The 16,250-nt window shown below is 34.0% G+C and overlaps 2 protein-coding genes across 2 annotated transcripts in view; one reads left to right on the top strand and one right to left on the bottom strand.

The window, feature by feature from the left end:
• Positions 1-16,250, bottom strand: part of tn (tripartite motif containing protein thin) — a 149,735-nt gene that overhangs the window by 98,256 nt on the left and 35,229 nt on the right. The window lies entirely within an intron of this gene.
• Positions 1,348-10,148, top strand: LOC114941735 (uncharacterized). Its single transcript, XM_085487088.1, is given in 12 exon segments — positions 1,348-1,366; positions 1,369-1,529; positions 3,997-4,084; positions 4,743-4,935; positions 5,538-5,661; positions 6,544-6,639; positions 7,160-7,300; positions 7,303-7,366; positions 7,369-7,545; positions 9,443-9,561; positions 9,778-9,870; positions 9,873-10,148. Coding segments are annotated over 12 exon segments (1,401 nt in total). The 5' UTR covers positions 1,348-1,356; the 3' UTR covers positions 10,008-10,148.

Genomic DNA, 16,250 nt, shown 5'->3' with positions numbered 1-16,250 from the left:
GCGGTATCGGTCCGATACTTGCGGCAGCCGCGCGAACATGTTAGTCTAAATTAGTTTTTTTGTTATATGGTATAACGCAACAAGTCCTCTCGTTAACCGGAGAATGATATTTTTCTGAAAAACGATTTTTGTAAATCGGTAAAAGCTTGATTGCAATTTCTTTTTTTCGGAGCAACGAAACACTTTATTGCATTCTGTTAGAAATAAATCGGTAATCCATCTAAATAGAGATAACATTACAGAATCATGTAAGTGTGACAAGAATATATTTGAATTTATGGAGGCATGACTATGACGATTTTTGTAAATCAGTAAAAACTTGATAACAACGAATTATTTTTTTCGGAGTAACAAAACAGTCTTTATTCCACCTTTTTCTAAATAAATCGGTAATCCATCTAAATAGAGATAACATTACAGAATCATGTAAGTGCGACAAGAATATATTTGAATTTATGGAGACATAACTATGACGATTTTTGTTATATTAACAAAATTTTTTCCCAGTGTGTAAATCAGTAAAAGCATGATTGCAATGTTGAATTATTTTTTTTTTCGGAGTAACAAAACACGTTATTCCTCCCTTTTATAAATAAATCGATAATCCATCTAAATAGAGATAACATTACAGAATCATGTAAGTGCGACAAGAATATATTTGAATTTATGGAGACATGACTATGACAATTTTTGTTATATTAACAAAATTTTTTCCCGTGTGTAAATCAGTAAAAGCATGATTGCAATGTTGAATTATTTTTTTTCGGAGTAACAAAACACTTTATTCTTCCCTTTTATAAATAAATCGGTAATCCATCTAAATAGAGATAACATTACAGAATCATGTAAGTGCGACAAGAATATATTTGAATTTATGGAGACATGACTATGACAATTTTTGTTATATTAACAAAATTTTTTCTCAGTGTGTAAATCAGTAAAAGCATGATTGCAATGTTGAATTATTTTTTTTTTCAGGAGTAACGAAACACTTTATTCCTCTCTTTTATAAATAAATCGGTAATCCATCTAAATAGAGATAACATTACAGAGTGATGTAAAGTGCGACAAGATATATTAGAATTTATGGACGCATAACTATTAATGTTAGATAATAAATGTATGTGCATACATTCGCATAATCGTGGTTAATGCATCGCAAAAGCGATGGGGCAAAGAGCGAGGAATAGAGAGAGACTACCACCTAATATTCACGACAATGGCGCATTTCCTGTTCGCGCGAGTGTCAATATCAGCTTGCCGCCCTCGCACACGTTTATTGTCTCCACTCGACTGTGGATCGAAACTTTGACTTTATCTGATACAAAGTAATGAGACAGGGAGCTCGTGCGGTCGATGGAACGTCTCTACCCTCGGAAAAGCTGCGGGTTTAGATGGTTTGGTTTACCGGCGTCTTCGGAATTGCCGACCAGTGGCGCAAATGGCTACGGGCGCACATTGATCTGATCGCGCGTCTTCAAATGGTCGCGAACAACGTCCCGGGAGGCGGCACCAAGATTGAATCCGTTGTAAGTATTGACGCTATTTCGCTAAATCTCGATACTTGAGAAACGACGTCTATCAAATCCGTATATAAGTATATACAGGATGTCCCAAAATTATCGGACACTCTGTTAATGGAAAGATTCCTAAGATTATTTGAAGACGATTTTCCCGCAGCAAAAATGTCGAGGCAGGTCATCATTTTTTTGCATATGTTCTTCTTAATTTTTGCTACCGTGTATCTTTCTAATTAAAATTCTACTAAAGTAAATTCTACCTGAAATTGAAGAATGTGATTTTGTTAATATTTTATTTCCACAATACAACTCGAAAATGATTGGTGCACTTATTGGTCGACGTTTTTGCTGAGGAAAAATCGTCTCCAAATAACCTGAGAAATTTCCTTATTAATAGAGTGTTTGGTAATTTTGGGACACCCTGTATATTGCACTGTTCAACCGAAGAAATTAACCGAAACGAGACTAATTGTTTCTTGTAGTTTTTTTGTAATGCTGAGTAATTTGAAACCAAATTCATATTCAGTATCCACAAGACTGTAAGAAATGACTAGTCTAATTCTAATTAATTTTTTTTGTTGAACAGTGTTGTAGATATATCAGCTGGACTGTTGTAATGAATTCTCCGAACGAGCAATTTGTAAGTTAATAGCTTTAAATCGCACTAATAGAGAGATGGATGGTTTAATTACGCAAATTTGTCAGACGAAGAGTCGGCAAAAATAATCTAGAGCGAAAAAAATTTAATCGCGTAATCTTTTTTCTTTCTTTTTATATTGTTTTTATCTCTGTGAAACTTTTTTACAAAACGCCGAAACTTTAATTCTCAGTGTTAAAGACTTATTAAATAGCCGTCTAGTTAAGTTTTTCCTCGGAGTAACTTTATGTTTTAGAGATTACTAGAAGAATATAAAGTCCTCTCATCATTTTTCCTTTCTTGAATATATTATATTATATCTGTTTCGTTTATCTAGAATATATATTGTTGCGACGTTGATACAGTCAGACAGCCGTGTAATGAGAAAACCAACGTAATGCAACGATATGTGAAAGTTGACCATATTGCATGTATTGTTTTGCGAGAAAAAGAGAGAGACAGAGAAAAGTCGTATTCATGTATTGGCAACGCATGAGCGCATAACACAATGCGTTTGAATCATTTGTATCGTATAAGAGAATAATATTTTCAACAGATTTCCATTGATATTTGCAATTTCGTCAGCTTTTTGGGATTTGTACCTTTCGTTACACAACGAATCATCTTACATTAATACTTGAATCAAAAATATATTTTTTAGCGCACATATTTGCCAGATCTATTTTTTTATAATTATTCTTATATAAAGCGATGATGGAAAAAACGTCATAAAATAAATAAATTTATAACATTATGCTATACGGAGAATATATTTAATTAACGAAATGTCTGAAATTTCTAACTTTCCAGAGCGCATCTAAAATAATTCTAAATAACTATGATATCACGCAACCGTTATCTTACAAAGTTTCACTTTATAATTTTCTGCTTGAGTTACGAAACGAGGGTTTGAGCATTGAATCATCCGTTGTAAAGTTTCCGTTTATTCCGATAACGCTGACCGTTGATATTAGGAGTCTCACGAAAGAACACAGCGATATATATCTCAACGCGATACTAAATCATAGATTTTATCTTGGATTTTCAGCGTGCTTTCTTCCAATGTATACATCTAATAAAAGATCGAGCTTTGCCTCAATTAATCTCTCTCGCGTAACGACCTGTCAAAGTTTCTCTTACAGTTGTCGTTACACGTGTTACATATCGTGTATAAAGATCGCACGATTTTATCGAAGGCATTATATCTTTATTTTCGTACGTTTCGTTCGATAGTTTGTTGCGAACTTAATTGACGGAGCTTGATAAATTAGCGGATAATTTGACATTCTCGCTAAAAACATGTTTATGGCCAAGAGTTACGAATATACAGTTGCAAATATTTCGTGAATGTGTAGTAATAAAAAGGAATTAAATCAACATGAGCGAATTGCAAATTATAGGGAAAGAAACGCGAGGACATGTATATTCGCTCGAAAATTTTGGGTCGAAAAAGAAGAACGATATTTGCCATCAATATTTGAAGACGCTTGCAAACAGTACGATATCATAGATTTTTCCACAAAATTGCAATATGTTACGTCTTAATATTTACTGAACCGTATTTTGCGATTTAACGTTCCATTCCTTCGAGCGATAACGCAGTGTAAAAACTTTAGAAATATTTTTATTTATTTTTTTTGTTACCTTTTATTTTTCTCTTCAGGCTGAAATATGTTTTGCGAGAAAGAATGTATACGCGGCCAAAAAAAGGGGAACGTAAAGGGCGGAAAATTTTCAAGAGAATACCTTGGGAATTATTATTCGCCTCGTTTCTTTTCAATTCCGTTATGCAAGATTTCATGATCTTAAATGCAGAAGTGTTTATCTTTCGTTTCGTAGACAAACCCCAAGTCCGAGAGAATTCCTGATAACGCGATGCCGACGAGAGGGAAGAAAGAGCGAAATGTATCTCTCAATTCCTTTGATAGTATGCAGAGACGTTCTTGCGAAGCTCTTTCCTACACGTTAAAATATTTTCCGCGTGTCGTATATGCATACATAAAAGCGGAACAAGCATTTGAAACTTTTCGCGCATTATATATCGCTGGAAAAAAAAAAAAGTAACGAAATAAAATTATACCTTTAGCACAAATCCTTAATACAATATGCGATTATTAAGCGAGAAAAAAAATTCGATGATATTTTCGATATATAAAAGTATAATCTGAAACCGCGTGCATTGTGTGTCTGAGTCATTCAAGGCTTTCACGTTGTCCCAAACAGATTTTACATAGCTTTACAGCGGAGATTTTCAAGCGAAATATTAGCCGGTTAATACCCCGTGTAGGATTTTATGTATTTAACATAATATCAAAGTTCCGCATTATATAAACCCCCGTGTAAAGCCGATTAAAATACGACACAAATGCTTGCACGCGTTTAGTCAAAATTGCGATCGTTATTAAAAGCATTATTTTCAACACCAGACATCCTCTTTTAATAAAGATTATAATGAAAATAGATTCTTCATATATATAATAATTTTCATCGTATTGCAAACTTTGAGAAATCCGAAGGATGTCTCGTTGCGAAAATAAAAGTCTCTCTTCGATCGCTGTCGAAACGTCAAATTACAATAATTTCAGCCGATAAAGGGATCTCCTTCGTCACCGCTTTGGAAGAGCCCGGAATCAATGTCGAAGTCGCTAACAACTCTTTATCTAAGAAAGTATTATTGAAAAAACAAACCGATAAATCAGCAGAAGAAATCGAATCAAGCGCGAACGAAGGATCACGAGCTCGCAACAATCCGACGACCGCAAACGTTGGTAATCTCTCGTCAGATAGATGATGACCTTTCATAGATGAAAGCAGGGTGACCGAAAAGGCCAGAGTACATCTGACTCTCTTTCTCTTTCACGGAGAAAGAGAAAGAGAGGCAAATTTTATTTTTATTTAGCCGGGAAATGAAACGAATATAATAATTTAACAAAGAGAAGAGAGAGAGTAAAAAAGCACCATTCTTGGTAAAGCGAAATAAATGGCAAAAAAGCTTGCACAATGCTTGTTCCTATAAATTTGAGGACGCCCACTCGCCTCGAGCTTGAGCAATCTTTAGCTTTTCGCGTTCCGCGAATATATAACTTTAATTTAAAATATTTACATACATTTTCCCTCGAGCGAGGAATTATTGCGCCGAGCTTGACATAGTCTCTTGGCGTCCCGCGACTTCATATTCATCAGTTGTTTGCCTACGGATCCTACGTCAGGACGAAGGCTGCCACGCTTAATCTGGCGCACCATCTGACGTACGGATTGCACGTGACGTTTCGCGGCGTATTTCATTTCACCTGCGAGTCCGATGTACAGGGGCTGGCGCGCTGTCTGCACAATAGGATATCTTCAGCATTGTCTGCAGGAATATTGGCTTTTGGTTAAAGGGAGAAGGATAGGCGGAGAAGAAGAGACCGCAAAGACACGGCGGTGGAGAAAACCGCGACGATTTGGCAGCCCTTGACTCGTTGCCCGATTGAGAGGAAAGCGGATCAGATGGAAACGATTCGGGTAAAAGTTACCTTTATCCGGAGAGATTGTTCGCTCGTTCGCCTATCCATCCGCACGTGATTCTTGTACAATTGTGTCGATCTCTCGACGACTTCGGGGATGATCGAGGAGGTATCACTCGCTGTTTTTTTATTTTTTTTATTTTTTTGCGATATATCCCTTCCGATGTCGGCGTTTTTTTTTTCACGCATATTTATTACGCAGGTAGAAAATTTGTGTTTTCTTGATAAAAACCCGTTAAAATTTTTGTGTTAAATATTTAATACATTTATATGTTAATTGAACATATTGCTGTTGTGTTAATTGAACTCAAATGTTAAATTATATTAAAACAACTGAAAAAAATGTAAAAAATATATGCATCTGTTTTTAATTTTACGCACAATAAATATGTATTATATCCCGTATTATTGGCGACAAAAATTATCTATTAAAATTTATAAGGAAAAATGTTGATTTTATTTTATAATATATAAGTGAGGATGATAGAATATAAAATAAATATTTTTTAATCAATTTTCACATTGAAACTATGTTAATTTTACATAAAATTTATTTTAAATTTACTTAAAATTTGCATTTATTTTATGTTAAAATATTAACACGGATTCGTGTCACTAACATTATCCGTTTGAGACTTTGGTTAATATTTAACACAAATTTTTCAACTATGTAGGCAAACTTGAAGCATTACAAAACCGAGTTGCAAAGTCAAATCACAGAATTCAAGTACTTCAATATCCCAATGCATATTTGCGCGTATCAACATTATTACATATTTCTGGCGAATGCGAGGGTTTAAATTCGTTTGTTAAATTTTTAAAATGCTTTTCAATTTAATCGAAAGACGATCGTTTGCACAAAGTCTCAAGACGCCTCAAGGAGGAAGCAGAAAGGATCGAATTCATGAGAAATTTTGCGCATCAAGCCACGTTGTACGGATCTTATTACAAGCATTGGATAGAGACCGCTAATCAAGTAGCTATCTCATAAAATATTTTCTTTTAATCTCATGATATAAGGGGGCGTTCTGTTAATTCCGCTTCTTTATTGCCCACGGCGTGCTCGCGAATCTCATTATAGGAATACAAGAATTTTCTTCGAAGAGAGATATCGGATTATATCCCTTTACTGACGTGAAAAAAAGCCAGCGAAACGTAAAAAATAAAATTAATGCTTCCCGAGGAAATATAATATTAAATAATATAAGAGAATAATACGCGAGAAAATAAATAAAAATCAATTATATCGTAAAAAAAGTACCCGTCTCACAATATCTAATTACGGAGGAAAATTTATTTCACATCGATCTGGTTATATAATACAATCTTTAATACACGTGGCATCTCGCCGTTATGTCATCAGTCTCTCTCTCTCGCGTCGTTGCATAATTTACTATCCCTTACAATTCCGACGAGTATTATGACACGATAAGTGCGCGCGTACCGATATCTCTCTCTCGTCCGCGATATCGATCCCGAAAATACTTTCACGACAGGCCGTGAAGGAAATTGCCGGCAGAATGGTGATGACCACGGCGAAATTTCGAGAGACGGGCGACAGCGAATCGACGTTGGATGTAGCGGCTCCTCAGGCTGCTCAATATTCAATGAAGCAACCTGAAAGCGCCGTCGCTCAACACCGACAGGAGAAACGACGGAAACGCCGATGTCGAACCAGATTGATCCCCCGACGACGGATGCACTTGGGCGGGAGCGTCGATAGCGTTATCGGATAATCAATCTAAAGTAGTTGAGCCGTCCATAAAGAAGAAGACAGCCAGAATGGAGACTGAATCTCCCTTTGCGCGACTAGATGTATCCTTTCCGTCCGCGGAACCGGAAACGACGCCCAAGACGTGGCCGACAATGGACGGAGCTCGAGGTACGTGAAACCGCGATCGTTCGCGTTCAACACGATACTCGGTCCCCGAACACGACGCAGCAACGTGTTGCCAAGTGTTTACATCGCAGTTGTCAGTGTGAATTTCAAGTAAATTTTTAATTAATTTTATGGAAAATTATTAACACAATTTTAATGGAAAAAACGAACGGACAACACGGATATATTTTAATATATAATAAATGTATATTTCAAGTAAACTTAAATAGATAAGAAATAATTAATTACATAAAATAAAATAATTACTTTTTAATGTAAAAATTAACTGAGAAATCTTTAAAAAAATTTTATCTCCACTTATATTATAAGATAAAATCAACATTTTTTCTGTAAATTTTAATAGATAAATCTTGTCGCTAATAATACGGATATAATACATATTTATTGTGTAAAATTAAAAATAGATGCACATATATTGTGTTTTCATATTTTTTTCAGTTGTTTTAATAATTTAACATTTATGTCCAATTAACACAACAACAATATGTTAAATTAACACACGAATGTGTTAAATATTAAACACAAAAATTTTAACGGGGAGCGTTTATAACAAGAAAACACAAATTTTCGTACTATGCAAGCCGCAGTCCACATAGGTTTTGATGAAACTTGCTACAGCTGTGCGCAAAAATAATGTAAATAAGTTTAACGTATTTTTCGTTTCCATTTCCTGTTTCACCTGTGTCATCAAAATACGAAAATAAATCCGTTCCGAAATTTTTTTTGCAATAAAATAAAAAAGTAATTGATATTTTATTATTCTGCAAAATTTTGAAGTTTCTATAAAAAAAGAAGTCAGAGCGGAAAAAAAGGATATTATCTCTCGCAAAATAACGCTACGACAAATTGCACGAAAATCAATAATCAAGATTTATAAAATGATGCGATCGATATGTAGCAAAATCATCCGCGATAAAAATGATTGAGAATCAATATTATAGATAGACTGGACTGAAAATCAAATGTCGCGACGAGGCATGAATGCATGAATGGTGTCAAAGAAAATCGAAAATGTCCTTTCAATAAATTATACCTGTGCAATTTCGAGATACATATATATACATATATAGAAATCGAATACCTGTGCGATTTCGAGATACATATATATACATATATAGAAATCGATGTTGACAGTGACGCAGACACTGGTCAACGTTCGAAAGCGACGGCGAACATTCGAATAGCATTACGGCAATCAATCAGACCGCTATTAGCTGGCTGCAATCAATCGTTACGTTTGATAGCACCACTTTACTCGCTATGCAGAAGTAAAACTAAGTTTCTGCTACCGCAATCCATCTATCGGCTGTTTAAATGTCAATGACGTAGCTTACACTAATTGCCTAACGAGGCGACGATCACACGAGCGGCTTTTCGCGTAAAGCGAATATTCGCGGAGAAATGTTTGAGAATATCACCTTTAAATGGCTTCGAATAACATACCGTAGATACATTTTTTATTATATTTTTCATTTCCTTGCGCAGAAAGAGAACGAGAGAAAGGGAGAAAGTATGTGTGCACGTTTTTGTACGTGTGTAAAGGTTATTTCACGCTTTATACGTGCATGTTTTTAAATCTTACGTTACGACGCACAATAGATTGCATTACAGTCATTATCTCATTTTTAAAGAAATATATATGTATATAAATATACAGAGAAATTTTATCCGAGAAATATCGAGAAATTTTATACTGATAATAATTCGATAACACGCTATCTGTGCTTTGATATTTGTAAACACAATGCATGGCAAATTGTTCTCAGCTATACGAGTTAGAAAATGACAGACAGTGTCAATTTATCATCGTCTCCGCTTACGTTAGTGTAACAGTGAGTGTAACGTGTTTATTTAGTACCCAGATTCCATCAGTGAAACGTTGGACCGATATCGAGTTTAGAGATTAATGATTTGTTTGTAACACACTCGACAAAATGCGATCAGCTTACAAAATTACCGGGGCAGCCTATATTATCTACCTGCATCGAGAAAAGCCCCGTAATATCCCGAAAATTATAATATATATATATATATATATATGTATATCAAATATATTGAACATACATATATATTTGTAACATATTATTGTATCTCAAAAATCTCATGTAAATCCTTCCTCTCAGATCGTAAATAACATAATAATATGTATTTTTTTTCCAGTTGTGTAGTAATAATTTATTTTATACGCAAAAATAACGATGTATTCAATTACAGCAAGAAGTAGCAGCGAAAGGTAAAATGACCGAAAGGTTGATAAGGGATATGGCACGAGCCGAAGAAAATATTCCGTATTTCTTCCATTTGAGGATGCAGAGTCCGATATGGATATTGCGATGCGATACAATGACGAAAAAATAATACCGCCGGATCTCAATCGTGAAAGTATTTCCGCCAATCGCAGACATTTGTACTTTAATCCGACTGATTTTCTCATCGGAAAATAATCCTGATTCATGTAAAAAACTTATTAAAATATGCATTCCAATGTATTCTCATTCTTTCTCTAAAAAAAAAATAACGAAAAAAGAATGTATTACACTGACACAAAATGCATATTATAAACAAGTGTATAAAAAATTAATAAACAAAATTAATAAAGCAAATTAATTAAAAAAGACTGTATCGCTGACACAAAATATTTACATATAATACAATGCATCCTCGTCCCTTCTCTCAAAAAATATTAAGTAAAAAGATATATTACTGTGATGCAAAATGCATATTGTAAACGAGTATGTACAAAAAATGAATAAATAAAAAAAGAAAGTATCGCTGATGACACCGGCATTTTCGTCCTTTCTCCCCCAGAAAATTAATAAGTAAAACAAGAATGCATTACGCTGACACACAAAATGCACATTATATATAAAGCAAATTAATAAATAAATAAAAAAGGATATTAAGCCGACACCAAATATATACCACATACGTATGTACTATACAACTTGTATACTTTATTATTATTATTCTTGGGAGAGGAATAAACCACAGCCGGCGATTAAATAAAATATGAGCAGCGCGCGCGTAGAGAAATCTTCGCGAGCGCGATAATCTCTACAGAAGTTGCGAGATTAAAGTGACTTCGCCGGGAGTCGAAGTGCCCCGTTACAAGAATTCTCACTGCAATCTCTGTCGTGTGTAGTCCGCGTGTAATCCGTCGCAATGCGGAGAGAGTATAAGAATCACGGGCGCGTACTTAAATTATGGCAGCCGGCTATCAACGTGCTCTCGCAGCAAAATAATGCGAGCGTTACCGCGGTGATAAAGTACGGTGTTTCGCGGCCAAATCCGACCTCGTTAGTTTCCTTCTCGAAAGTAGCGGCGGACATACGTAGGTATACACTACTCAACTCAGCACTAAGTGAAATCAGCGAATCCTGAAAGGACAGTTTAAATCTTCATATTTTAGAAGCTTATCAGGAGCTTCTTTCCGAGTCTCTTTCTCCGTTCCTCTTTATTCACGGCGCAAAATTCATTTATTCCATTTAGCAAAGTTATCTCCCTTTTTTCAGTGAAAAAACCCGTAATTTGTCAGACGGCGCGCCATAATCGCGAGGGATATTTACTTTATCGGCGATCGCTCGGCTATATATTTTCTTCAATCGCGCAATCGGGGAGAGATACAGGTCTCGAGAAATTTAATGTTTCTCGATTTATCTGAATGTCGATAAGACCGGATGTGCTTGTATGCGGACCGCAGATTACCGTACCGCAAGCGCATACGTTAGTTGAACGTTTATCTTTCGTACAAGCTCGCCGAGCTTGCGTATGTATGGTAACTCTCATTTAGAACAATGTTTCTCTAAGCCATGCTTCTAACATCCGTCAGTGGTGCAGCAATTTGCGGTTTTGCCGCGGCTTGTTTTCGGCTAAAGCGCCAAATAAAGGCATAATAAAAGCACTATCGAGCTTTAATCCTCGATTGTTAAATAATGCAAATTATTGTTGCTCGAAATGTTTCATTTTTCATAAACAACGAAGATATTTAGATGAAGCAGAGTACTGATCAACACGTTTTACAAAAGAAATAATTCTACCAAATATTACATAGAAATTATATATGAAGAGTTGGAATTTATTTTTATATTATATACTTATAATTTTTTATATTATACTTATAATTATACTTTTATAATTTTATATTATACTTATAATATTATAATTACTTATTATAATAATTATAATAATATAAAATTACTTCTAATAATAATAATAATAATAATAATAATAATAATAATTTATTATAATTATTTAAATTAAAATTGAATGCATCGGGCTTATTGGAACTGATCGCAATGAAAAGTTTGCTGATCATATTATTAGATTCCCGCTGCTGCTGATATCATAGAGAGGCAGTGACAAAGGAAAGGCGATTTTCATCACTGATAGTGTGCTATTTTCCACAACGGGGGAAGATAGGCGCGAAGGGGATGAGAAAAGGGACGCGCCTCAATAATCTATTCGCTCATATATATATAGGTCCGTGTCATATATCATTTCAGATAACTAGACTGAACATGTGTAACAACCGAAAGCAGCGGCCGGCAGTAAGTGGGTGTAAATAATGCAGTCGGCCGTCCGGCCGTCCACAACGTGACGTGTTTGTCACTAGGTGGGTAGAGAAAACTTGCCTTTTTCAACGTGCCTGTATATATACCACGTTGACGCCGCATATCCCGCGGTTTGCATTTATTTTACGTGACTTTATCCTTTATTATTAATATAAAAAACGCGTAATATAAACCGCCTTTCATCCGTTCATTTCTTGACTGAATTTTGGTGTAGCAAAAATGTCGAGAGAGAATCACGAATTTTCGTAAATTATTTTAATCTCTCGTTAGAGAATAAATATTGCTGTAATTAAGCTTCGAAATATACAACTCTGTTTTATATTTGAAATTATATATCAATAAAAAAACGTTTTAATATTAATATAATTTATATAGATAAAGAGATAAACTTCCTAAATTTATAGAAAAATTCATCCATTTCTGAAAAAATAATATTAAATTACAATAATATAAAATCAATAGAGCGCGCGAAGCACGCGCTTGTGTTGTCTAGTATAATTTAATGTAATTGTATATAAATACATTCCTTGTTATATCTGTCGCAAATGCCTAATTATTATCATAAATAATCCGTGGTATAAGTATATAAATAACTGCATTAAATTTGTCGGTGCTCATTTACGTATATCTATTTTATCACCAATATGTTTTATATTATTGTTCATCTATTATTGATGTTAAAATAAAAAATTTATAAAAATAATACGTATAATTTAGTTTACAAAATTTCTTATATTTAAAAATTGTGCGTGTGTGATTAAAGTAAAAATTTAAAATTTGTTAATAACAATCATAATAAAAAATGCTTCTAATTATATCAAAAATATAAAACGAATAATATGCTAACTTTGCTTGAAAGTTAGCATATTATTGCACATTTTTTCAAATTTGAACAATGAAATTTTATAGTTTTCGACGTGTTTTATAGTTCTGTAGCATAGTTTCGACCGTAGGCTGCCACTAAATATATATTTAATTCAAAAAACTCAACTTTTCGAATATATGATAAGCGTTGATGTTTTTTCATATTTTGAAGCCTGCTCAAACATATTCAACATATTAATTAATTATTAATAAAGCGTTGATGATATTAATAAAGCACTTTAATAATTATTTAATTTATGAATTATTTAATTATCTAATTTTTAAGTTATTTATCTACATATATGAAGAGCCTTACTTTAGTATTATTATTTAATTTGTATTAATAAATATATTATTTTAAAAAATTTATATTTTTTAACAGTTATTAGCTGATTTCTGTCAAAAGATTAATGGAGTTCAATTTTTATTAATTTTTTTTAATATCAATCTTTTTAATATAAAAGTGAAGCTTGGGAAGCTTGTGTTGTTCTAGTAAAGATCAAAAGTGTGGCTTGTTAAGTCTAAAGGATACTTCGTTTCTACTGCTACAATGTTAACGTAAAAAAGAAAAAGAAAGAAAGCAATATGTAACGGGAGCTTCCGATGAAATCTAATACAACACGCGAGAATTATACCAAGAAACTATGGGGCATGGGGTGACCTAAGCTAAGCTTCATCGGTTCCGAGTATCGTGTAACAACGAAGGGAGCGTCCTATAACGACTCGCAATTATTAACATTCAGCTGAAATTTTTAAATGTCTTCAGATTCCATTTACCAGTTAATGAATTTAATTCCTACCGTCGAGTAAAATGTCCGAGAGAGAGTCTCTCGAAAACTCGTTGGAGACGAAGAAAATATCGCAAAGTACAAGCGAGAAATGATGATGAATACATAATTATTTAATGCGTCTTATTTCTCGCAGAGAATTTCGCATAATAAACGGTTGATTGCTCAAATACTCGGAGATATTAACTGTAATGGGAAAATAATCATAGAATAAGAATGATGTTGAGAAAAGGAACAATAAAACTACCCGATTGCAATCGCAATTGCAGCAATTTAATAAAAAATGTGATAGATAGAATTACGGTAACTTTGCGGAAAATTTATACGTGCGATACGAACGAGATCGAAACGAAAGATAGAATGTGGAAAACTTTTTCGGCGAATTGGATTTATTAACTGAACAAGTATGGAATATGAATGCTAATGCACTGTCTCGTTGCATTTTGTATCGTAAATTAATCGCGATGTAATGTTCAGGATGAAAGCTAAAAACATGGCAAGATTATTTTTATTATTCTACCATTGTAATTCGGAATTAACAGTGCAATTTCTAATTAATAAACTCTAATTTTATGTGTGTCACGGTTTCTCCAAGTACAATTACACTTTAATATTAATTATAATTATATAATTAATTCTTAATTTATAATTGATTAATAAATTAAGAAATAATAATTAATTATAATTATATAATTAATGATTAATTATTATAATTAACGCAAGCAGAACATCTTTTTAATCTTTATTATAAAATGATCAAAACCTTTATACATATATGCGTTAAGATTAATATCTTATAATTATGTAAAATAAAGAGAGGGGATGTCGTAATTAAATTTTCAAAGGGAGTATTTATATTTAATTTTTCGTATAGAATTCTCCGAAGTAGGTCATGTTATGTTAAATTATTTAATCAGTAACGATAGTCGCGTCACGATTATAAGGCGAATCCCTCAGCCATTCATACAAACTTAGGCGGCTGAACGACCTGTCAGATATCTTGAAATGTCATGAAAAGGAAAACTCCCCGCGAATGGCTGGCATAGCACGATGTTCCACTTAGATGAGATATTCGCGCAAGTTAGAAATGGTATCGTAGAAGAGTGTGTAAAAATCGATCTTAGAGAACGCTTTCTGCCGCCTTTCTTATTCCGTGCAAAACTGTCGAGCGAATCGATTTTAATGTAAAATAAAATATCGTCGTCCATCTTTCTCTCTCGCGAGTTTCGCAAATATTCTTTTCCTTAGAAATACTCTTTCCATTGAAATTTGTGTCAGAAAAACCTCTGTCTTCGCTTTCGGGGCTTTATACGCGGTGTTTGCTGTTATCTAAATAAAATTATCTAGATGATCATCTAGATGAAACTATGGCGTCATCTTATCTTTATATAGATAATAAAAATATGTATTATCTGTATCTGCATCTTAGATAAAAAAAAGTATTATCTTTACTAAATTATCTAGAATAACTTTCAGATCATTTTGGTTTAGAATCGTAATTTTATCTTTTACCTAGATTAAAACTTACATTTAAAGCAAATCATCTCATGAATTTTCATATTTTTATCTCACCTTTATCTAGCTAATTTTACTGTTTATACGTCCGAGTAAAGGAGAGACAACGTTATTGATAACTCGAATAAGAATGTTGACGGGTATAAGATTCGATTCTAGACTATGCAAATCAAATATACGGATCATCCCTTCTGAAGTGTGCGTTGTCGATAGCAAATAACCGAGTCGTATATCATTACAGAGGCGCCTCGGCTACGCAATAGGTGAGCCAGTTAAATTATTAGCACACGAGTACCAACAAATATTGACCCGTACTCGCTACTGGTTTAGCATCTCTTCGACATGTGGCTTGATCGTTACCTTCGTCGAGGGATGTGTTTCTACCCAAGAGAGAGAGAGAGCTGCGATGCGGTTTCGCTTACGTCGCTTACCGGCGAAATCGATAACATTTCGTGAACGGGGGTCCCTCTATACACAGTTTCTTCGGTATTTGCACATTTAATTGCCGCCATGAACTTTGCCCGGTTATCGCCTTGGGCCATCCGCTCCTTGGGATAAACCGCCCTGAACCAGTTATTAACCTTTAAGTTCTGCACGCGGGATGCCTTTGATAACGCGGAATTCTATTCCGGAAATGGCCCGTTGCCTTGTTATTCCTGCGCGAGCTTTAATCTTGATGTTACGCTTTTCAAGAGTAAATAAAATTATTCCTTTCTCGTATTAATGGAACGCGTGTTAATGGAAAGTGACCCGTTGGAATGAAAAAAAATAATAATAATAATAATTACTTGCAATTTATCCCATCCAACGAAACTCGCTCTTTATCTATTAATCTCGTCAGGTTGCTGTGACTGACCGGGGATATATTTTGTAATGAAGAAATTTCATTAGCGCAACTCAAAAGCAAAAGCTCAACGTTGGATGAATGTTAATGGCATTATTTTCATTA

Source organism: Nylanderia fulva, unplaced genomic scaffold (assembly GCF_048542155.1).
Source record: "Nylanderia fulva isolate GAGA-0341 unplaced genomic scaffold, ASM4854215v1 Scaffold5, whole genome shotgun sequence".
Classification (NCBI taxonomy): Eukaryota; Metazoa; Arthropoda; class Insecta; order Hymenoptera; family Formicidae; genus Nylanderia; species Nylanderia fulva.
The sequence above is the reverse complement of the archived record's forward strand: the minus strand, read 5'-3'. Positions and strand labels throughout refer to the sequence as shown.